We start from the raw sequence: 23,539 nt of genomic DNA, 5'->3' as shown, positions 1-23,539 counted from the left end.
TTAGTTATATTTTGAATTCATCCTTGATACAAAAAAGCTGTAATCCACTATGATGACATTTCACCATTGTTCAGTTAAGGGAATCTCCATTTGGACTGGAAATCCCGTCTGTTTGCTGTCCTGGCTCCTAAATGGTGGAATGAGCTCCCCATTGACATCAGGATGGCCGAAAGCCTACGCATCTTCCGCCGAAGGATAAAAACACATCTCTTCCGTCTACACCTCGGATAAACATAAAAAAAAAAAATTAAAAAAAATACATCTTTCTTGAAGCTGCACTTTCATATGGCTCTTTGTGGTTTAGCTTATTTAAAGCTAATGTACTTGCACTTACTACTTGTTGTCTGGAGTTTGCACTTTCAGGTTTGAAAGCACTTAATTGGAAGTCGCTTTGGATAAAAGCGTCAGCTAAATGACATGTAATGATTTAAGGGAGGTGACGCATGTGGCTAAATAAACACCTTCACCCCAGTAATAATTACAGCTGCAATGACCTGCTGTTCTTCGGCAAACATCCTATTTGTAATTCTTTCCAGAGAGATGTGCTTGTAATTTAAAGTGGATCTCTGAGTTTTTTTCCGTGCAAAGTGCTGATTGTCCTTCTAATTTATTTCTTAAATAACTTAGTGTGAAATTAGATTTTTGTCTGAAAATTAAGTAAATCAACAATGTTTGTGCTAATCTGATAGATGACACGTGTTATTACCAACACGTAGGCCTTTTTTGAGAAACAATACAATGAAAAAAATGAAAGCCATCATGAGAGCAAGACCCCATAAAAGCATATCAAATGTGCAGTTGTAATGCCAGCTAAGCTGTATTTTAGTCTTGTCAAATTACTTTTGCCTCTTTTGCTGTCCGGGGCGTTTTCCCCACTCTCATTTATTTTAGTAAAAAAACAACCAGACTAGCATTTCACGATTTATCTTAAGTTGGTTCTTGTCTTTTTTACCAAGACATGGCAGCTTGTCATTTTATATATTTAAATTCATTTATTTTTGAATTCTTCTCAATTGATACAAATGTCCGTCAAAACAAAGCAATGAACTCCCAAAGAATGTAAGAGCTGACAGTTATTGTGAGACTTGTATTTGAGGTCTGCTGTTCATCTGTCAGGACAGAGACACTCTCCTCCCTCTTTGTTTGTGTTTTATGAAACCGGTACCACGTCTGCTCAGTGAGGAAATCACTTCTGTGTTATGCAGATGAATGCCGACATGGTGTCACTGCAGCGAGCCTGAACATCTGTGTGTGAATGTGAACATATTGGTGTGGGCTGATCCTTTTGTGGTTGTGAGGTGGCCAGTCAATCATCTCATGGCGGGCCGGGCATGTGCGTGTGTGGGCACGTTGTAAAACTCGACTGGATGTCCTTCTGTGACAGGTGTTAATTATCACTTTGTGGTGTCTGTGGCTCACCAACAGACAGACAATCGGCTGGTAGTGTGAGGGCTGGACAGCCAGTGTGGAAATTTAGACAATTGGGGAATTGGACAACTAGATAGTTATGTGTAATATTTTTACAACAAAAAATGTGAAATGACAAAGAAATTTAAACGTTGGTTTCTAGCCGTAAAGCAGACTTCATGATCTACTTTTAATAAACAGTATTTGGCGGTGTAACCATTAGTAGATTAGATTTGTTGATTGACAGAAGATTGACAAACGATTTTGATTAATCATTTAAGTCATTTATCCAAGAACAAGACTAATAGTCCCCAGCCATGCAAGCATCTCTGTGAGGCTACAATCAGCATGCTAACATGCTTGCTATGATAATGCTAACATCATGATGTTTATCATGTTGGCCATCTTAGTTTAGCATGTTAACATTTTGCTAATTGGCACTAAACACAAAGTACAGCTAAGGTTGATGGGAATACTGTTAGTTTTGCAGCTATTTAGTCATAAACTAAAGTATTGGACACATTGTAATTTTGACCTGATGGTGACACTAGGTGAAAGTCATGGGATCACCTAAGTTATTACAATTCATCCTGACGGGGACATAAATGTCTGTACAAAATGTCATGACAATCCATCCAACAGTTGTTGAGATATTTCAGTCTGGACCACAGTGGTGGACTGAGTGACTGACATCCCTTGGGCCATGCCGGTACCATGGCTAAACATTTTTTATTGGCGACAAGTCCTTAAGATGTGTTGTAAACATTCTTCGTTTTTTTATGTCCAGCACCTAAAAAGTCTGTGTATTCTTTAAACAAATAGCTTTAGTAGTATATTGCACAATAATAAGACAACGACTCGGGCTGGAGTCAGTTGCCACTTTGTTCTCTTTGCCTGCTGCATAAATGGATGTCCAGGATTTGGGTCTCCCTTCGTGTGTGGTACCAGCTCTGGTTAGCCGTCTGCAGAAATTTGGCTCTTCTTTCCAGTCAGTCTGTCATTCCATCAGTGGAGGGATTAGTGTGGTTTTGTATTTCCAAATGAATTCATCTACTGGGTTTTTTAAGTATTTAAGCAGTAAGTTAGGGATGAGAGTAATCTTGGGGAGACACTCACTCAATCCTCAGGGGAGATACGTCTCCCTTCATTTAGGGATCGTCAGTGGGGAGGACTGATAGCGGTGGGCAGAGAGTCGTGCTCAGACCAGAGGCAGCAGGAGAAGAAATATGGAGGATGTGATTTGGAATTGAAGTGAGGAAGAGATAAAATATGAATGTTGGTTTGTTTCAGTTTTTGGGTGGCTCAGATCAGGCAGTTATAGGAGTGGGATTAGGAGGCATGAATGAGTATTAAAAATGCAACAGCCTGGGTGACATTTCATTTGGTAGTAATATTTTTTTATGGGCTGGGAGGCGATCATCTGCGGAAGGATTTTCACTTCTGTAATAATGAAATGTTAAATTTTCACACCAGTTTTTTTTTTCGAGATATATTATTTAACATGTTCTTAGCAATAGAGGAGATGTGGATGAATAATGATGACCTCTGATGCCACATTATAAATTGATGAATGTAAAACAATTGCTGATCAGCTGCACTGGAAAGCCCAGCAGTTTTTATACCTTGCAGATATTTTTTTTAATATCTGATGGGAGAGTTAAGGGAAGTTGCGTAGGACATTCTTTTTTTAAAACCTTTCACTTACTGAATTTGCTGTGAAGAGGCTGCCATCAACTGTGTGACTTCTGTGCTTTACCTTCATTTCAAGGCATAACCATTACCATACTCCAAATCATTTATCTGAAAACCAGTTATTTATTAATCATAATTTGGGTTGTGTCCTGGCCACAGAGTTACTGGTAAGCCGCTCCAATAAGCGTTCAGGAGCCGACATAAACAGATCCCATTACATAAACTCAAGTGATTGGCTAATTGGTTGTCGGCTGATGAGTAAACTTCACCCCAAAACCTAAACACAAGATGTTTTTTATTGCCTCTGTCTGTCTTTTTTCACTTAAACTCAATGACAGGATTAATGGAGACTGTTAATGCTCTATTTTCTCTACTTTTTTGTTTGTCTTTTTGTTTCAATACTTGGGCGCAAATGCACCTAAACTAGCCATTGTTTGCATCATCAGCATATCTGCAGAATTGCAAAAATATCACTAAATGAGCTCAGAGATATTCAAAATCATTTTATGTTGAGTTTTAAGTGATGCACTCATGCACAGAAACCTGACAAGGGAAGAAGTTGCCGCTAAACTGCATAATGCCTCCCAACCTCACTCAGAGTGAGGAGGATATACCTTGAAGGTCACCTCTCTGTGGACAGAGTGTGTGCTTTCATGCTGATCATGTAGCGTGGAGGTGAGAGCGAGCTGTTTGTCTCAGCAGTAAACTCCCTTTCGGTCTAATGATGTCTTCCGCTTCATCCTTCTCAGCACTTAAATCTCTTCTTCACCTTCGTCTCACTCTGTTTCCTTTACCTGGTCCTGCTGTTTTACCTGGACGTGAGCTGGAGTTGAGTTTTGAGTTATAACTGATTCCTGCTTTCTACCTCCCCCCCCCCCCAATACTCGTCTTATCATCAAACAGTATAGTATATTTAGTGTCATCACAACTTTTTCATCCAGGTTTGTCCCACACTGTGTCCCGTCAGCCTTGTTAATGTCGTAAGCACGCAGCAGTGCACCTGCGTGGCAGCACAGACGTAAATCGCGGGCACGCTCACGCTCCGTCTGCCATCAGCCATTGCTCCAGCGTGGCCGGATTTGCGTGCTCTCCTCATCTGTTCAGTAGGTGGGGTTGCTATGGAGACGAGGCATTCACAGAGCGGATGGGAGTGATCGGTCTGCATTGCACACACACACATACTCATCAGGGCTAAAAATAGAGGGCTGGCCTTGCAGGCTCCCTCTCTGAATATTGATCCTTATCTAATGATGCCTCAGAGGAGAAATGAAAGAGGGCAGAGTATCTGAGAGAGGCAGGCTTTAATTTTTTTTCTTTCTTGAGGAAGAGTGAGCTTTTTGCTGATGTATCACTTCTCCCTCAGCTCGATTCCTCCTCTAAGCTCAGGCCATTTTTAAAAGTGCAAATGTCTTTACTGGTTTGTCTTTTGAAAACGTGTAGTACATCCTCAAAGGAGAGCCAGGTGTTAGCTTTCCTCGAGGAGGTCACACCGCTGATTAAACAGGATCATTAACCTAATATGTTCATTACGTGAAGAGACACAGGGTAAGATTGATGTCAGGCTCTACAGGTAAATCGCTTCCCATTTGTATCCGTCTCTCACACCCGGAGGGTCATTTGTCTTTGTTATCACTCCAGAATGAAGATGCAGAGTTGAGTGACCAGAGTCACCTCAGCAGTGATGCTGGTTTCTCCCCTGTTTTGCACTCGGTCTTACTTATGATTTTATTTATATATATATATATATATATATATATATATATATACAGTGGTGTGAAAAAAGTGTTTGCCCCCTTCCTCATTTCCTGTTCCTTTGCATGTTTGTCACACTTAAGTGTTTCGGAACATCAAACCAATTTAAACAAAAGTCAAGGACAACACAAGTAAACACAAAATGCAATTTGTAAATGAAGGTGTTTATTATTAAAGGAGAAAAAAAATCCAAACCATCATGGCCCTGTGTGAAAAAAGTGATTGCCCCCCTTGTTAAAACATACTATAACTGTGGTTGTCCACACCTGAGTTCAATTTCTCTAGCCACACCCAGGCCTGATTATTGCCACACCTGTTCACAATCAAGGCATCACTTAAATAGGAGCTGCTTGACACAGTAAGGTCCACCAGAAGATCCTTAAAAGCTACACATCATGCCGAGACCCAAAGAAATTCAGGAACAATTGAGAAAGAAAGTAATTGAGATCTATCAGTCTGGAAAGGGTTATAAAGCCATTTCCAAAGCTTTGGGAATCCAGCGAACCACAGTGAGCCATTATCCACAAATGGCGAAGACATGGAACAGTGGTGAACCTTCCCAGGAGTGGCCGGCCGCCCAAAAATTACCCCCAAGAGCGCAGCGACGACTCATCAAGAGGTCACAAAAGACCCCACAACAACGTCCAAAGAACTGCAGGCCTCACTTGCCTCAGTTAAGGTCAGCGTTCATGCCTCCACCATCAGGAAAAGACTGGGCAAAAATGGCCTGCATGGCAGAGTTCCAAGGAGAAAACCACTGCTGAGCAAAAAGAACATCAAAGCTTGTCTCAATTTCTCCAGAACACATCTTGATGATCCCCAAGACTTTTGGGACAACATTCTGTGGACCGATGAGACAAAAGTGGAACTCTTTGGAAGGTGTGTGTCCAAGTATATCTGACGTAGAAGGAACACTGCATTTCATAAAAAGAACATTATACCAACTGTAAAATATGGTGGTGGTAGTGTGATGGTCTGGGGCTGTTTTGCTGCTTCAGGACCTGGAAGACTTGCCGTGATAAAAGGAACTATGAATTCTGCTGTCTACCAAGAGATCCTGAAGGAGAATGTCCGACCATCTGTTCGTGTACTCAAGCTGAAACGAACTTGGGTTCTGCAGCAGGACAATGATCCTAAACACACCAGCAAGTCCACCACCGAATGGCTGAAGAAAAAACTAAATGAAGACTTTGGAGTGGCCTAGCCAAAGTCCTGACCTGAATCCTATTGAGATGTTGTGGTATGACCTTAAAAAGGCCGTTCATGCTCGAAAACCCTCTAATGTAACTGAATTAGGACAATTCTGCAAAGATGAGTGGGCCAAAAATTCCTCCAGGGACGCTGTAAAAGCCTCATTGCACGTTATCGCAAAGCGCTTGGTTGCAGTTGTTGCTGCTAAGGGTGGCCCAACCAGTTATTAGGTTTAGGGGGGCAATCACTTTTTCACACAGGGCCATGATGGTTTGGATTTTTTTTCACCTTTAATAATTAACACCTTCATTTACAAATTGCATTTTGTGTTTACTTGTGTTGTCCTTGACTATTTGTTTAAATTGGTTTGATGTTCGAAACACTTAAGTGTGACAAACATGCAAAGGAACAGGAAATGAGGAAGGGGGCAAACCTTTTTCACACCACTGTGATATATATATATATATATATATATATATATATATATATATATATATATATATATATATATATATATATATATATATATATATGGCCTTTTATGCCTTTTCATTATGCAGCTGACAGAGAGATTATACAAAATGAGGGGAGAGAGAGCGATGGGGAATGGCGTGCACACATAGATTCCCAGCCATTGACATTGTGGCCCATGATCAGCGCCTCAAACGAGGCTCCTCACCTGTATTTTGTTGCTTCCACATCTGTAGTTAACTTCAGTTTGTCCAGACTAAGGAATAATTAAAAAAAAATTGCCAGAAAACATGGAGTAAGAGTACAACACACCAACTTCTGTTCACTTTCTAAATGAACAGGGAAAATCCTCGCTCTCATGTCCTGACCTGCATATGTGTGTTAAAATCGCATGAATAAAAATAACGCATGTTAATGTTAGCCCAACTAATTTTGTCCAGTATTTCTACACTTCTGTATCGGTTAGTTTGTGATAACTTGATAAAAAAGAAAATATGTTTAAGGATATGCACCATGTAATTTTAATATCAAGTACCATTTCAAATCTTAATTGTGCTTTAATGTTGCTCAGACCAACTTTGGTCCTTTAGCGGGGATGCTATAAGCAAAGGGCTTTGGCAAGAAATTGCAGGGTTGCCCAGCAAATCAAATTAATGTGAGTGCACATTCCAGTTGCATTAGATTGTGATCTTCATAAAGAAAGATGAAATGATTGCCACAATGATACCTTCGCAGAGCAAGTCCTTCCTCATTATATTATAAACTGGTGCAGCGTTTTAGTGTCTCGTAAACCTTCAAACTCTTGGATCTCATACTTAAACTTGACTTCCTGGATAATATTTTTATTTCTCACTGGTACGTGAAGCAACACAGGACTGTTATCATTCTAAACACCTGCTTAAATCTAATTGTTGGAGGCATTCTGGGCATCAAATTGGCCTAGATGAAAGGGAGAAAAAAAACGGAAATTGGGATGCACTGTTATTTGTTGTGAAATTCCACTGAAGAGTAGCTGAATACTGAGAGAGCAAAACATTTCAGCTCTTCACGTATAATTGATTTGACAACATCAAAAACAAAAACAAAACAAAATCAGAGTTTGGCTTTTTTGGAACCCAGACTTATTTTTCCATCTCTACTAGCACTACTTATTTTTTTTTTTTGCTCACACCAAACTGGTGAGGTGCCAGACACTGCCATCACCAGGATGTGTCTAATTACATCTGCCAAGGTGCGAAAGCGCTCAGAGAAGCTTTAATTATACCTATCTCACCCACTCGTTCTGTCTGCTGCACTTGTGCCCGCTTGTGTGACAGCTGAAACCATTAAACATGTCGAGAGGAAAAGACGGGAGAGCTGAACGAGTGGGACTGAGAATTGGGAGTAAAAAGTGGGAGGTCTTAGCAATGTTGAAAATGTGAATTTCATTGTCATTAGCAAGGGATTGTGAATTGATGGGCTGCTTATCTCCCTGTTGTCGTGTGTGTGTGTGGGGGGTGTGGCGTAATGGGGATCAGTGCAGAGTGCTACAGCAGGCTGGAGGAGCAGAGGGTTAATGAAGTGCAGTATTAAGAGCAGTTTGGTAAATTGCTGTCAGCTCGCCTCATTGATAAAACAAGAGGATCAGCAACTCACTAATTTGAAATCCTCCTCCTGAAAGGGCAGTTCTGGTTTCATACAACATCGGTTTTATTCTTGTAGCTTTGGTCACCATTTCTATCAGTAATAAAATAACCTTCAGTTTAACGTTAAACAAACTTATTTGGAGGAGAAAACAAAGGTGAACAGTAGAATTATTACCCTAACTGTCTGTTCTAAACTTCAATTTCCAGGGCTGGAAATTGTTTTAAACTTCTTATAAAGCCACCTTAGTTTAATTAAAATTTAAAATACATTTAAACTTGTGGGGTTGTTTTTTTTGTTTTTTTACAAACCCTTTCTTTTAAAGTGGCCATATTATGCTCATTTTCAGGTTCATAATTGTAATTTGAGATTGTATCAGAATAGGTTTACATGGTTTAATCTTCAAAAAACACCATGTTTTTGTTGTACTGCACACTGCTGCAGCTCCTCTTTTCACCCTGTGTCAGGTCTCTGTTTTAGCTACAGAGTGAGACCTCGCAACTTCTGTAACATCTTTGTTGTCAGTCGCACATGCGCTAGTGATAGTAGCTAGGTAAGGATTACATGAGCTAGCTAGCCGTTTCTCCAACTTCGGCCTGTACAAGGCAGGATTAGCCGGGAGACTTCTTCTAAATGAGGGCGCACTTCCAACTTTGTGTGGAATACCTGCAGAACAGGGACATGTAAGTAGTTCTATACAATTTATTTTGTAGATTAGGGTGAATTTGTGTGTGTTGTAGCAGTGTTTTGACATTGAGAACGAGCTAGCATGCTAACGGTTGGCCCCCTAGGCCCCTCGTCTCGGCTAGTGACGTAGAAAGCCGTGCAGATTTTGACCAGCTCACCCGGAGACTGAAGGCAGGACACATTCAGAAACCTGTATCTCATTCAAAACAGCATGGATGGTTTTTTTCAAAGTTTGTATGCGTGTGGAAGCACCAGAGACACAAAATAACACCCCAAATCCCAGAAAAAGTGATTTTTTTCATAATATGGGCACTTTAAAAAATGGACAAACGGATTTAAATGCTAACATGAACTCATTCAGCCATGTTTGTTTCTCCAGTGTGAATTTCAAAGAGCCAGAGGCAGTGCGAGCGCTGACTTGCACCCTACTGAAGGAGGATTTTGGTTTGACCATTGAGATCCCTCTGGAGCGCCTCATACCCACCGTCCCCCTCCGCCTCAACTACATCCACTGGGTGGAGGACCTCATCGATGGCCAGAAGCAACCACGCAGGGGCATCGACATCGGTACCACCACCACTATTTGTGTCATTTGGTTCACATCTTTTACAGTGTGTGCGATAGGTTTCACTTTGATCATCGTGGCGAGGATGCTCCCAATAAACCGAAGCTGACTTTTCATGTAACTGAGGGGGGAAAATCACACAAAAAACGTGTTTGTTCAAGTGAGTGCCCCCCAGTTAATTAGCGTTTGGGACCACTGCTCTTGTTTATTCTGGATGTGGCTTCCAGCAGCTCCGAGCAGCACACAAAATGTCAGTTGGTGCTTCCAGCTGGTATACATGAGCCCAGTCATTCCCAGTGTTCCCAGCATTTATCAGCCAAATCCCCATCCACATGTCACAGCGTGTTTGCCGTTCTGTCTGTCGGAGGAAAAAGATGTCTGTCTTTGGGCATGTGTCTTTGTGTGTGTGTGTGCGTGCGCCTGCGTGTCCATCCTCTTTGGGGCCTCAGGTCACTGATTGGTGACCCTGAACCTTTCTGTAAGCAGATTGAAGCCGTCTGCTCCCTGATTGATCACCGCTGGGTGTTTCCTTCACTAACTGGTGCCACTTTTATCTGAGCTGCACTGAATTATGCGGTTGCAGTTGTTGTCATATGTGAATGATTTAATAACAGCTGCTGGAGCTGACATTATTGTCCCTTTACCATTTACTTTATACAACATATTTCCATTTTGTCCAATGAAACTCATAACCATTCATCATCCTAATGAACACACACATCCTCAAGCTGTCAAAAATCTGTGTGTGTCCTCAGGCACTGGTGCGTCTTGTATCTACCCCTTACTCGGAGCCACAATGAACAGCTGGTACTTTCTGGCCACAGAGGTGGACAACATCTGTTTTGACTACGCTACGAAAAACGTGGAGCAGAACAACCTGTCTGACCTCATTAAAGGTAAATGTAGTCCAGTCATCCTGAAGAACAATGCATCCCAAGACATTAGACTGCTGCATTGAAACCGGTCTTTCAGTGTAGTGTTTGTATATTGTCTCACCTAGTGTGTCTATATGACTATGCAACTTTGGCAGAACTGTGGCCACTGTGGCTACAAGTAACAGATTATGGGATAATGGTAAATGCCAAAATGTAAAGTAACATTAAAACATATATAATCTAATGTTTGCTATCTAACATTAGCCTCCATAAGCTACTGGTCATACCAGACCAGACCAAGGAAGGCTGTAGCAGCTGTCATAGTGAAAATGTCATCCTAACTTTTTAGACACTGTCAGAGTTTTGACATGGTCTGTCTTTGGTCAGCAAAACTTTCAATTGCACAGTGCGATCGAAGGCCACAGTTTTAGACTGAGAACTCGTTTCTGTCATGATTGTCAACTTGGCACATTGTTTAGAGGCTTTTTGCCTTGTTTAGTTTTTTTCCAAGAGCTGTCATGATTAGCTAAAACATTGAACTTACAAATCCCTGCCTCACTTCAGTGTGTTTGCACTTTCCTAGTTGTCAAAGTCCCTCAAAAGACTTTACTGATGGACGCCTTAAAGGAAGAGACAGAAATAGTATATGACTTCTGCATGTGCAACCCTCCTTTTTTTGCCAATCAGCTTGAAGCAAAGGTGAGTGTTTCCCTGCCTTAAACTTCAACGTTTTACTGATGTCCTGAACATTTAAATTCAGAATGGATAGATACACAAGTGTTTGGCTCATTGAGTGTAAACATTGCCCCTGTTCAGTGTGTTTGTTTACACGATAGTAACAGGCTTCTAATAGGATTTTATCTTAATCTCTGTCTGTCTTGTTGCTCTCTCCAGGGGGTAAACTCCAGGAACTCACGGCGAGCTCCTCCAAGCTCAGTGAACACAGGAGGGGTGACGGAGATCATGGCGGAGGGCGGGGAACTGGAGTTTGTCAAGCGGATCATTCATGACAGCCTGCAGCTCAAGAAACGCTTGCGGTGAGATAAGGAGCTGGACTTTGACCTGCAAAATCAAATCTTACTCAAACGTGATTTCTTCCCATAGTTTCCCATTTGTTGTGTGTGTAAAAGCAAATGTAAACCAGATTTTTGGTGCCCAATCACAGAAACTGTTAGTATTCAGTAGGGGTGGTACGGTTCACAAAATCCACGGTTCGGTTCGTATCACGGTTTTTGGTTCTGTACGGTTCTTGTTATTTTTTCTTTTAATCTTTAACACTCCAGAAATATACTTCAGCATATGACATATAGCTAAAATTAGCATATTGAATGCATGTTGCACAATACATGCACACAGTGGCAGTTCTATCTATTGTTTTATTTCCGCTGTCATAGGTATCATAGGTAACATGAAATCCAAAATGTTCCCACACACCAGACTATATACGACGCTGGCGCATCCTCCAGCTCTGGGCAGCCTTTCTTATCTCTTCCACTTTCCATTTCTGCATGTGACGTGACCTGCAGCACTCCACACTCCACCTGAGGAGCGGTCGGCTCGGCGCCTCTCAAAATCTGACGAAAATCTTTTAAACTGACCTTTTGTTGATAAAAAAAACAGACAGATTCAGCAACTGTATGGCCTATTTCTCGCTTAAAATGTTTTCAGAAACACTTTTCGGTGAACTATTTTCGTAAAATACGAGATCGTATTCAGAACGAGACGGCATTAGAGTCTGTTTTGAAATTCGGGAGCAGCAATAACCACGTGACGCGTTCGTCCAATCAGCTGCCATGTGTTGCGTTCGTCACACTTATCCCCCTCGTCGTTTCCAGTAAGTGTTATAACATAGGTGTCGAAAGTGGGCACTATGGCAGTAAGTGGTTAGTGCACATTAACAGTGTACTGACGAACCGTCCGACGCACACGCTCCGACCCGAGCCATGCGAACCGAGCAGTTCGGATGTTTTTTTTTTTTCATGAACCGTGCCACCCCTAGTATTCAGGGTTACACAGCCACATATCTGAAGTGGCAGATGGATGAACAAGAGCGCTGCAGTTTTGGTCTCTTTGGAGAGGATTCAAGAGGTTTAAATGGCCGCTGAGAGCACCAGTGAAGGGGAGACACCAAGAGGTGAACTGTGCAGATGGGTCGCTGCACATTAATGGAGCTGTCACCCACACTTGGTTTAATGATTCTGGCACAAGCTCACCCTGTACTGTATCCGGGAGCCCACTGGGAACAGCTGTGTTTTGGTGAGTGGTTCGTGGTGTCTCCAGCGGCCGTCACTTTACCCTCCCCCGTTACCATGACTGTCACCGGGGTAGCAGAGTGAAACACGGATAGAGGGAGCTGCAGAGTGGTGCTATTAAAACTGATTAGACATGCCACACCTGGTGTGTGTGTGTGTGTGTGTGTTGCGTTACTGAAAAGATGAGCGGCCCTAAGAGGGACCCGATCTTAACACCTGCCTGCTTCTGTGTGACTATGTTACAGTCGTGTCACAAAGAAAGGAAGTGAGAACTAACGCAGACTTATTTAACAGTTTTGAGTATCAGGCCAAACCAACCGCAGCCGGCTGTCACTCCCAAAAGAATGCTGGGACACCAGAGCCACCAGGTGTCCATGGAAACATTGCAAGCTTCAACGATTGGTCCTTTGAGACGCCCTCACCACCCCGCCCTGCTCCTCTTATTTTTCTTTTCCTTCCACTGAAGTGTAATTACTGTCAGATAGGGGCAAGCCACCTTAGCTACCAGTATAATACACATCCAAAACACGAGTTAGAAATAAGGGAATGCTCCTCATTTATCATGCCATTGATATGAAAATTACCATCTCTGCTAATAAGATTGTAATCCTAAGTGCTTCATTATGTGAATAGAGAATATGGATGCTGATGCAGCTGCACACTCTGGGATGTTTGAAAAGCCGATGGTGGAGGAGGGAAGCCAGAGAGCTGCTCTGGGTGTTCGTCCCCGCTTTGTCGAAAAATGGGGACCATTTTTGAATGTTAGAGGTGTTCCATATTTCATTGTGTCAACCGAGGCAGACATGTTGCTCTCCCCCTCCCCTTCACCCCTTCTGGGTGTCTTCATACCTCCCTAACCTGGGATTACAAATAATTCAGATCAGAACTGTTTTAAAATGTGATTTCTTCTACAGTTGTTGGGTGTGACTGTAACTTTGTACCTTTTTTATATTTAGAAATATGGCTTTATAAGGACTTAGGTTTTGATTCTGAGGTGAACTTTCCCTTTTAAATACAGACCAGATAATTAGCTTCAACTAATGTCTAGTGAAAACCAAACAAACCCTGACAAGGTTTGTGAAAATTCCTTCCTTCCAGTCTGACTTCCTGATGGGTTTATCTTTACTCCATCTTCCCCGGCTTATTGATCAAGACCAACCTCACCTCCTTATTGCACAGCAGAGATTATTGATCAGATTTACACCATGGGATGACTTCAAAATAGTGGAACACACACACACGCAACCACATGCACACGTTTTTCATGTTTTACTTTTTGTATTTGTGTTGCTCCCCAAACCTCACCTTGGATCATTTGATCACAGCGTCACACAGCTGGATAATATGGATTCTTCTTTCTGCAGGTGGTACAGCTGCATGTTGGGGAAGAAATGTAGCTTGGCTCCTTTGAAAGAGGAGCTGAGGAAGCAAGGGGTGAGTACCAACCAAGGCAAACACACAAATACATCTGCATCCTCTGCAATCAGTGACTTACAAAGCATCCCCAGCTTTTGTTTTTAGTATGTTATTGCACAAAAGCGCACCTTCTGTGCAGGGTTTGATAATAGCTTGTTAAAACAATCTTTGCCTCCCCTCTCAAACCACAAATCTCTTCTGGGACTCTGTATTGACAGTGGAATCTGACGGTCCTTACTGTCAAAGCAGCAGAAACCAACATAAATAAAATGAATCAGCTCTTTCTCATATGCCCACTAAGCAGTGTCACAAACGAGCCATGAAGGAGCTGATTTCTGTTAGCAGTGCATGACTGAATCACACAGCATTTTGTAGCTAGCATGCATTTGCGTCATTAGCCTAGCACATGACTCGTGACTGCTGCAGGCCTCTGGTCCTGTGCCAGTCACTTCCCTCACAAGAAAAACTCCACCTGACATTCCTCAAAGGTTTTAGGGTGCTGCTGCTCATCAGAGTGAGTGCAGCCTTGGCTAACGCCCAGAGAGGAGACTGGTGCCTCTTTTTTAAAGTGTGTGTGTAAACAGAAACCCGGCCTAGTTAATATGCTAATGCTTTGATCACTCCTTACTCCATCTTCTCTCCAGTGTCTCCTCATCTCTGTTTTTTTTTTTTTAATTTAGCAAATGTGAATGTCTTAGATACAGAGCTGTTTGACCTCTGACCTTTATCTTAGTGACCCTCCTCTTCGTATTTACTGAAGCAGTCCTGAGACTTTAAGTGCTCTGTTACCACGAGGATTTTGACAGCACAACAGAGTCTCTTTCACATCATGGATCTTTATTTTCTTACCCACTGAAGCCAAAACTCACTGTAGGAAAAATGGTTTCAAGGATGACGCGTCAGAGCGTCACATTCTTGGTCTGTTGAAAATGATTTGGTTCTGTAGAGCTGTTTGACATTTTTAGCTCATACTCAAATCATAATCTCAAAAATCATCAACCAGTTCAGTGGATCCAGCTGTGTTATTTACGGAATAAAGTTGTATCTATTGCTTTATTTTAGGGGTATTTAATAAATTTTGAATTAGTGTTGGTTGATTAGGATGGGAGCACTATAATTTCCATTGATAGGGAGGCAAATATATTTCCTCTAATACATACCTGCAAACTAGTCGCTTTTCGGCGAAAATGTCATCCACGTGAATCGTGTAGATCTGAAGAGTTTTTATTTGGGGGGTCCGAGACCCGGTGCTAATACGGCACCGGTTCCTTAACGACCGTTATCTACCGGACCGAATAGCAACGCGGATTTCAGTGCCTTATTTAGGTGCCTCTTAAATGCCTGCTCTTCTCGGACGTTAGAGGCAATAGAAACATCGCCGCACGGGACGCTAGTTAACGCTACACTTGGCAGCAGGTAACATTAGCCTACCGCTAGCAGCTGGAGTAAACACGGTTAAAATGCTGACAGCTAAACGGTGTAGAAGTGTGACTGTATTTCACTGTAGAGGATTCTAACACCAGACTGTAGCTGCCGCTGTCTGAAAAACACACTCAGCCTCGCCAGCCTCGTGCTGCATTCAAAGTAATTGTAAATTCATTCACAAGGCTTTATAGAATCATAGAATTTGGAGTACCCTGACACAGCCACAAATAACAGAACAACCAGAAACTAACACATAATTACTGGGAGAAAAGGGTAATCAGATGTTTGACCAAATGTCATCAGTTTCTCTGCTATAATGTCCTTGATATTTAATGTTTGGCTCATTACATTGCACACCAGGTCAAGTGTAGCTGTTTGTGCATTGTGAATCATCTGCTGCATGCAGTGAGTGAAACAGTGCTGATCATACCTCTTATTTTCTTTTTTTCTCAGGTACCTAAAGTGACGCACACAGAGTTCTGCCAGGGACGGACGATGCGGTGGGCGCTGGCCTGGAGTTTCTATGATGATGTGATTGTTCCGGTAAGTCTGTCTGAGCAAGTTTTATTTCCCGTTGTGCACTTAAACTCCAGCTCTATTGCACTCTTTAGATTAGATTTAGATTCAACTTTATTGTCATTGTGCAGTGTACAAGTACAAAGACAGTGAAATAGACTCGCCATATTGTTTTGTGGTCGTTATGGCTGGGTAATTCAGTACCAATATGCATCGATGATACCGAGATATAGACTTGACATTTTGTATCGTAAGTCAATATATGTATGTAAGTAATCTTAACAGTGTTGGTCATTTTGCGACTTGAACTGAATATTTCCAAAACCCCAAATCCTCCTCCTCAATTATGCACCACCTTCATCCCCTTGCCCCTCTCCACACTGTGTCCTCTTTCTCTCCAGCTCTGTTCCATTAGAAGCACTTTCGCCTTCCTCCTCTGGGGAGATGTTTAAGTGATTTTTAACATGCTGTATCCAGGCAACAGTTGACAGGGCAGGACTGTGTGTATACCATTGTGTAGTCTGGACAGAGAGAGAGTTGGAGATAAATAGAAAACAGGGACAGTGAAGTAGCCACATCCGTTAAAGGACTAATAATGACGTTGGCGTCACAACAGATTAAAGATAAAGGTGGAGGTGTTTAGCAGTTGTAGCAGACGCTGTTAGACGAAGACTTAGGGCTGTGCAATTAATCAAAATTTAATCGTGATTATGATTTTGGCTCCCAATGATCACAAAAACAGAATAATCGAGAAAAACAGTTATTTAGCTCATTACGTTTTGCAAGTAAACTGAAAAAAATAAAGGTTAAATAGGAAAAGTATTAAGGCAAATTTCACAGTTTTTTTTACTATTGATTTATTTAACTTTTTTTCCACTGTTTTTTAAGTTCAGTAATTGCAACATATTTCCAGAAGTCAACGAGTAATCGTGTTAAATCGTGATTTCAATATTGATCGAAATAATCTTTTCCCATAATCGAGCAGCCCTACGAAGACTGTTTGTATTTTTGGACTCCTCTCTGTTTTGGCCTTTTCAGCATAAAAGCAGTTAAGCAGAATGATTGGCCTACATTTTCTACTGCGATCCTCCTCCTCCACTTTGACGCACATCCATCGTCCCTTACACTTGAGAGCTGCTCACAATCATTACGACGCAGACCCCTCGAGCGTGTGTGTGTGTGCGCACTTACGTGACAGAAGTTTCTGCATGTGTAATTTCTTGCATGGTTGACTGCCTAATTCTGCCTGCACCCGTGTGTTCCTATATATGTTTGGTATGTATGTATGTATGTGCATGGGGGTGCTCATTAATGTTACATATAGACTATAACATATGTGACATGCATGCAACTGTGACCTATTTAACTTATTACCAGGTCAACCTGCAAACTACTATTACTTTATATTCATCTTCTCTTTCCCCCTGTCGCCTGGTTTGTTTGAACCTTATTTCAAGAGATTATTCTGCTGATTTAAATCCAGCTCTGTCATGGCAGTGTGTGGCTTCCTCTGTGGCGTCAGTGCTCGGAGCTCCAAGCAGCCGACAGAAACCGCACACCATTCATCTAAACACACTGCCCACACAAAGAGCTGGATTGAAATCGGCAAGAACAAATTGTCTTCTACTTGAGGTGAAATCTGTCCTTAAAACAGTCCTTGGTACAAATGGACTGAAGCTGCTTTAAAAGAGAACTGCACTAATTCTACACATCATGACTGCATATCTAAATAAGGTTGTATAAAGCCTTTTGTTGCTCCAAAGGGAAATGTGTGAAGCCTAACAATTACAAATGAAAGAAATGTGGTGGTGTGTTAGAAAGAAGTGAGCTTACCAGACCTCTGTAGCCCGATCAAGGCTACATTAGCCGCTGCTAGCATAACACACTGAAATCTCTGTCTGAACTGTCAGTGGTCGAGATGCAAATATAGGTAAATATAGGTTTCATTCTTTAACCAGGAAGATGTGTGGAATGAAAAGCATGATATCTCTGGTTCTGCTGTATCCATTTTTATTTTCTTCCCAGTATATTGTCCCAGAAGGGCTCTAGTTTAGTGTAGCTCCAGAAAACATGTGGTTTTGACTACAGAGCTTCCAACCTCATTTTTGAGTACTTTGCTTTTGACCTGGGGTGTTATGAAGAAATTTAACATTGCATTTCTCTTTACATTCTACTTTTTAAAGGCAGAATAAAAAGAGAGGAAAAAGGAAAGGAAATAGAGGGAAAGATGCAGAGGATGGATTAAATTGGACTGAAGGAAAACAAGATGCAGATAAAAAAATTTAAAAAAAAAAATCCATCAAAAGACAAAGAGATGGAGACTGTGGATAGTGAGATTTAAGCACATGTAGATGGAATAGACGGAGGCAGCCAGGCTTTATCTGAGCCCTGAGGCGTGGTGTTGTTGCTCACACAGGCCTCTGGCAGGAGAGGGTTCAGGAAGGTCCAGAGTTCAGGGATCCATGCAGGGGGTTTTGGGACTTGACAAAAAGGAAATGGGGGTTGGGAGAAGAGGGGTGATCAGAGTATGATTTACAGTGTTTGCCTGAAGGTGAAATCTGCAGCATTTAGTTTTTCTATTTTTTGTGTGTTGTGTGTGTTCTCACCATCAAGATGGATGATTGAATAACATATCTAGAGAGAACAGCTCTTATTTGACTTTTGGGCTTTTACTGTGCCCAGTTTTCAAAATTAGGCCAGGTTAGGTTGTCATTTACCCATATTGTGTGTGTGTGTGTGTGTGTGTGTGTGTGTGTGTGTGTGTGTGAGAGAGCATGTAGTGAGGTGAGTGGGTAAGTGGGATTAATAATGGAGTTAAAGAGCAAAAAAGGATGTGATTCAGTGGAGAGGTATGTAAAACTGTACACATGTGGCTTTCATGCTCTTTGTCTTTGAGTCTGTCTTTGTATCTGTGCATGTTGACTGTGTGTTTATATACTAATGACACCGTACAAAAATCGGTGTCAAGGATGCTGCGCACAAACAGACAGGTTTGGCTTGATGGTTTTTATTGATTTCCTTTCCTTGTACAATGAGCTGCAGGGCTTGCAGAGCACGAAGGAAAGAGGCGGAAGAGACGTCTGTGAGAAACAATAAGAAATAAAAGAAGCTCTAACGAGCAGCGAGACGAGGCAGTGTTCATGGTCAGGTCAGCACATATGTCTGTCGCTCCTAAACATGCATCTCAAAGGGCCATCATTTAAACTAAAAATCAATACGTGATCAATATTGAAAAAGCTTTTACTGAGAGTGAAGATGTAGTTTTTTTCTCTCAATGAAAATCAAGTAGATGCAGGAATGTGAATTTATTTATTATACTTTTATTTCAGATTCCTCTGTTATTCTTAAGAGTGATTTAGAGAAATAAAACAAATATATATATATATTACATACTAGAATAAAAAAAAGAGGCTACAGTAATCAAAAGTTGACTTTGAGTCAGTGCAGCAGTGTGAAGGTGACAGTCTGCTCCTTCCCTCAGCTGTTTGTAGGTCAGTCGGCCATGCTGTCTGCTCTGTCACAGTACAGTGCGACTGCAGAACCCTGCCGTCTCCCCACTTTCAGTCAGCCTGCAGTGACTCGCCAGTGTAGCGTTGACTTATTTGCTGCAGTGGACATGAAGGGGACAATTGCTGCAGAGCGTCTGTTGTATTCAGACACGGTTGGGTAATGACCTCCACCGCCATCACAGCGTGACATTAGAGGGGATTAGAAATAAGGAACGGTGCTTAATTCACAGCAGGTTCAGGAGGCGGTCATGTGGTATGAGCGCCCTCTTGTGGTGTGTAACAAACATCCATGTTCTGTTTGACCACTGTTACTCAGCGCAGCTTTAGGTATCTGCTCATAAGGTGTAATGATCTAGATCTCCATTAACAAGGTTTATCGTTTAATACATTTTGAGAAGCGGAGACAGAAAATAGTAGTAGAAAAAGCTTTTTGTACAATGTACTGCAGAGCAAGAGGCGATAGCAACTGCAAGATGAATGTATTGTCAGAAAACAAAAACCACAAGTCATGTTGAGGTGAAAAGTCACAAGTACAAACAAAGGATATGAGACTGTTTTCAAAAGAGGAGACAAAAAGTTTTAGTTATATATTTCCTGTTGTCTGTGGAACAAATATGATAACAAAATATGGTTACCTAACTTAATTTGAGTTGATAATTAAGTCTTATTTGTGGTTCTTGATTTTCCAAGGTCCAAGTGAAATGACTGACTGCATGAGCAATATGTACTGTTTGAATTTGTTAAAAGATTTTACTTTAGGTGCAATCAATTGTCTATTTTCTATGTTACCTGGGGGGGGGAGAAAGCCTTTGTCTTGTCAAAGATTTTTAAATCTGCCAAAAAGATATGATGCAGCGTGTACTGTTTGTGAAGCACTGCCCTCTGTTGGCAGCCTGGTCCTAGACGTAGTTATTTCTGGACTACTACTACTATCCCTTAGTTCATGTCTAGCCTCTGATGTCGAATGTCTGAAAATATAATTGATAACAAAACAGACTGTGGTCTCTGAGTTTCTTAACCCATCGAGTCACCATGCCCGAAGATGTCCTGTAACTTAAAAACACGAAGAGCACAAAGTGAAGTTAAAAATGTGAAGCTTAAATGTATCTGAAGTATGAGATGAATGAAGTGGGAAAATACACAAAACATAAGCAAACAGAGTGTTTTGTAAAAACATGGAAGAATTGTAAATATTTTCAAGTAAAGCTGGCAGGACTATAGTGCTATCTCATCTTCAGGAATACTGTAATACTGTTTTCTTTGGCTGGAACAAAAATCCTCTCTATTGTCATTTGTAATTTTTTACTATCAGATTTATCTAGAAATAATATTTTCCTGCATATTTCCGATTGTGCACATCATTGCAGAATAATCTTGTTGACTATGATACCACAGGTATCTTTGGCATTGTTGACGTCAACCACACATCCCTCTGCCACTCTGGTCCTCTAATAGACTGTACCTTTTAAACCTTTTTTTGTTTTAATTTATGTCCAGAATACTCTGTTACATACTGTTTTTATTAATTTGCTCCTGATCTCCCTCCCTTTAATCTCAGTCTCCCCCCAGTAAGAAGCGTAAACTGGAGAAGGCTCGGAAGCCCCTGTCGTTCACACTACCAGAGGCGGGACTGAAGGAGCTGCAGGCCAAAGCCTCAGCTTTAGGCGGTACTGCCCGCAGCCCTGTGGACAGCATCACTGCTCTGCTGGAGAAAACACTCACTGACCTGCGGGTAAACTTTAGGACTGTACTACCACAGCTAGAAGAAGACAACTTAATACAAGGCTAAAGTTTTAGACCTGGGGGACATTACAGGAACTTAAATATTCTTTTTATTGGGTTCTCTGTGCCCCTTTCACTCCCTTTCACTGATTTAAACAGTGGTAGGTTTGTGTTAAGCACTAAAATGCATCTTAGAGAATCCAATTACAAGGGGAAGGCTCTAATTTGGGGTGTAATTGTGTCCAAATTGCAACGAGGATGCAAATGGAAAAACTTTACATTATAATGTTAACGTAGTACAGCAAAACCATGGCTTACCAGGGTGTCTCATTATTTTACCAGGGTGTCCCCTTTCACTTACTGCATTATGTCTCATGATTGTACTTGGAATAAAATTGAAACACATCCTCAGAAGTTGCTGTAGAGTTGAGTCAACTGGTCTGACAGTCTGAGCAGAAACACAAGCTTTACAAAGACTATTTAGTTGCAGGTCTGTTGTACTTGGGTCATGTATTCTTCCCCATCCTGTGTATGTAGCAGTAATTTTGTGCAATAGTCATCTAATGGTCACACGCTTACATTTCCAGTAAACGCAAATGTTGTGGCTCGGTCCTGGGCCTGGTAGATGGTCCGGATCCTCTGACGTCTTTTCTCTATCTAATACATTTTAGCCATACCCATTGAAGTCTCAAAATACTTTGAAGAAAACACTGGATTCAGACAGAGTCTGATGCAAGAAGAGTTTAATGTGCACAACAAATGATACACAGAAAAGCTCTAAGCCGATCCCGGGATACTGAAGTCTTGTCCTTCATGTGGCTGCTTATAATCTCTAGTGAGACTCCACCTATTTTTAAAAATCCACCTAGTCAGCAGCTCAGAAATACCAATGGGAAGTTTTTTTCCCCAAAACTTCCCATTGCTAATGGGGTGAAGTTTATTTTTTTACGAAAGCATTTCCATTAGTAAAATTGTCTTCTGTGTGGCTCTGCAGGTGCTACACAAATGTGTCCCTTGCAGAAAGCAGGAGCAGAGCCTCTTTCTAACAGCTGTGGAGAACACCTGGATCCACGGACGACAAAAGCGCCGTGAAGGGTCGCGTCAGCTGCGAGAGCTACCCAGGGCGCCTCACTGTGCTGGAACCAGCTCTCAAACCACTCTGGCCACAGCTGCTGTCACAACCCCAGCATCTCAAACCCCGTCCACCTCCACACAAAACACCCAGGCTGATTGTGCTCAAAACAAAACAACGTCTGCACAGGAGCTAGCTGGTCAGCAGCGGCCCGCAGAGCAGATTGAAAATGGGGCCTCTTCAAATGAGATAAGTAAAGATGTGGTGCACAATCCAACTGCTGAACAGAAAGAGGTCTTAGAAAATGCATCAGGTGAAGATGTGGACATGGGGACTTCTACCTGTAGAGATGCAGAGCAGGAAACTGGCCCACAGGAAGAACGTGCTGCAGCGAGTGAACTGCCCTGTAAGCGACCCCTGGGCCCCACTGCAGTCGAACACTTCCTGTTTAAGTGTCTGCTGAATGTGATGCTGGAGGAGAGCGATGTAGTGATTGAGATGCACTGGGTCGAGGGTCAGAGTAAAGACCTGATGAACCAACTGTGCACGTACCTGAAGAACACCCTTTTAAGGTCTGTCGCAAAACCCTAAATGATCAGAAATATTCTTTTTTTAGATTTGATAATTGAACTCACTGTGGCTTCTGGTTTATTCCAGTAGAAAATCAGTAGTTCACATCATCTAATTTACTTGTACTTTGATCAGTTTATCTTTTAAGGTAGTACATACTGTATATTTGTGTTTTGTGCTCAAATTAGTCAAAACAATTGCAAGTAATGTACAATTTTATGTTTTTTACTTCATGGTACGTCTTTTATACAGTAATTTTTGGTCTGTCGTGTTTTTTTTCTCTTTTTTTTTTCTTACAATGATACAGTACTTTTAATTGTCCATAAGAGGACAGTGTTTAGTTGTTTGTATTAAGATGAAACCCCTTAATTGCTTAATTAAACATCGTCTTTGTGAATGAATTTGGAAGTTGAACCCACTGTTTATTGACATGTCTTAAATTTACACACAGCCTGTTTAATTCAGGATGTTCCTGGAGCCCCTCAGTCCTTCCTGTGCCTGGAGAATCTTTAGTATTGTGGTCCACTATTATTACTTTGTTCCAGGCGACATACTTCCTGACCAGAGCTGAGTGAAAAACAGGAAAAGATACCTACATATCCAGGGCCATGTGTAAGTACGTGCACATTCATTGTGTGTTGCGAGCAAAAACCCAGTTCCTATTCGTACTACATGTCCCTCGGTTATACTTTGACTCCACCAGCCTGTGTGTGTCTGTGTGTCTGTCTGTCTGTCTGTCTGTCTGTAATGATAATTGATTTATCTTTTAAGTCATTAATCAAAGGAAAAGGCCA

At 41.6% G+C, this 23,539-nt stretch overlaps 1 protein-coding gene across 4 annotated transcripts in view; it reads left to right on the top strand.

The window, feature by feature from the left end:
* Positions 1–23,146, top strand: part of mettl16 (methyltransferase 16, N6-methyladenosine) — a 28,631-nt gene extending 5,485 nt beyond the window's left edge. For all 4 annotated transcript variants that reach the window (XM_078246256.1, XM_078246255.1, XM_078246257.1 and 1 more), the window contains exons 3-10: positions 9,203–9,390; positions 10,144–10,284; positions 10,847–10,962; positions 11,158–11,300; positions 13,880–13,949; positions 15,810–15,899; positions 20,940–21,113; positions 22,098–23,146. In XM_078246256.1, coding sequence (XP_078102382.1) covers positions 9,203–9,390; positions 10,144–10,284; positions 10,847–10,962; positions 11,158–11,300; positions 13,880–13,949; positions 15,810–15,899; positions 20,940–21,113; positions 22,098–22,766 — 1,591 coding nt within the window. In that variant the 3' untranslated portion in view covers positions 22,767–23,146. The remainder of the gene's footprint in view (positions 1–9,202; positions 9,391–10,143; positions 10,285–10,846; positions 10,963–11,157; positions 11,301–13,879; positions 13,950–15,809; positions 15,900–20,939; positions 21,114–22,097) is intronic.
* Positions 23,147–23,539: the final 393 nt, after the last annotated feature.

Source organism: Sander vitreus, chromosome 3, assembly GCF_031162955.1.
Source record: "Sander vitreus isolate 19-12246 chromosome 3, sanVit1, whole genome shotgun sequence".
NCBI lineage: Eukaryota > Metazoa > Chordata > Actinopteri > Perciformes > Percidae > Sander > Sander vitreus.
The sequence above is the reverse complement of the archived record's forward strand: the minus strand, read 5'-3'. Positions and strand labels throughout refer to the sequence as shown.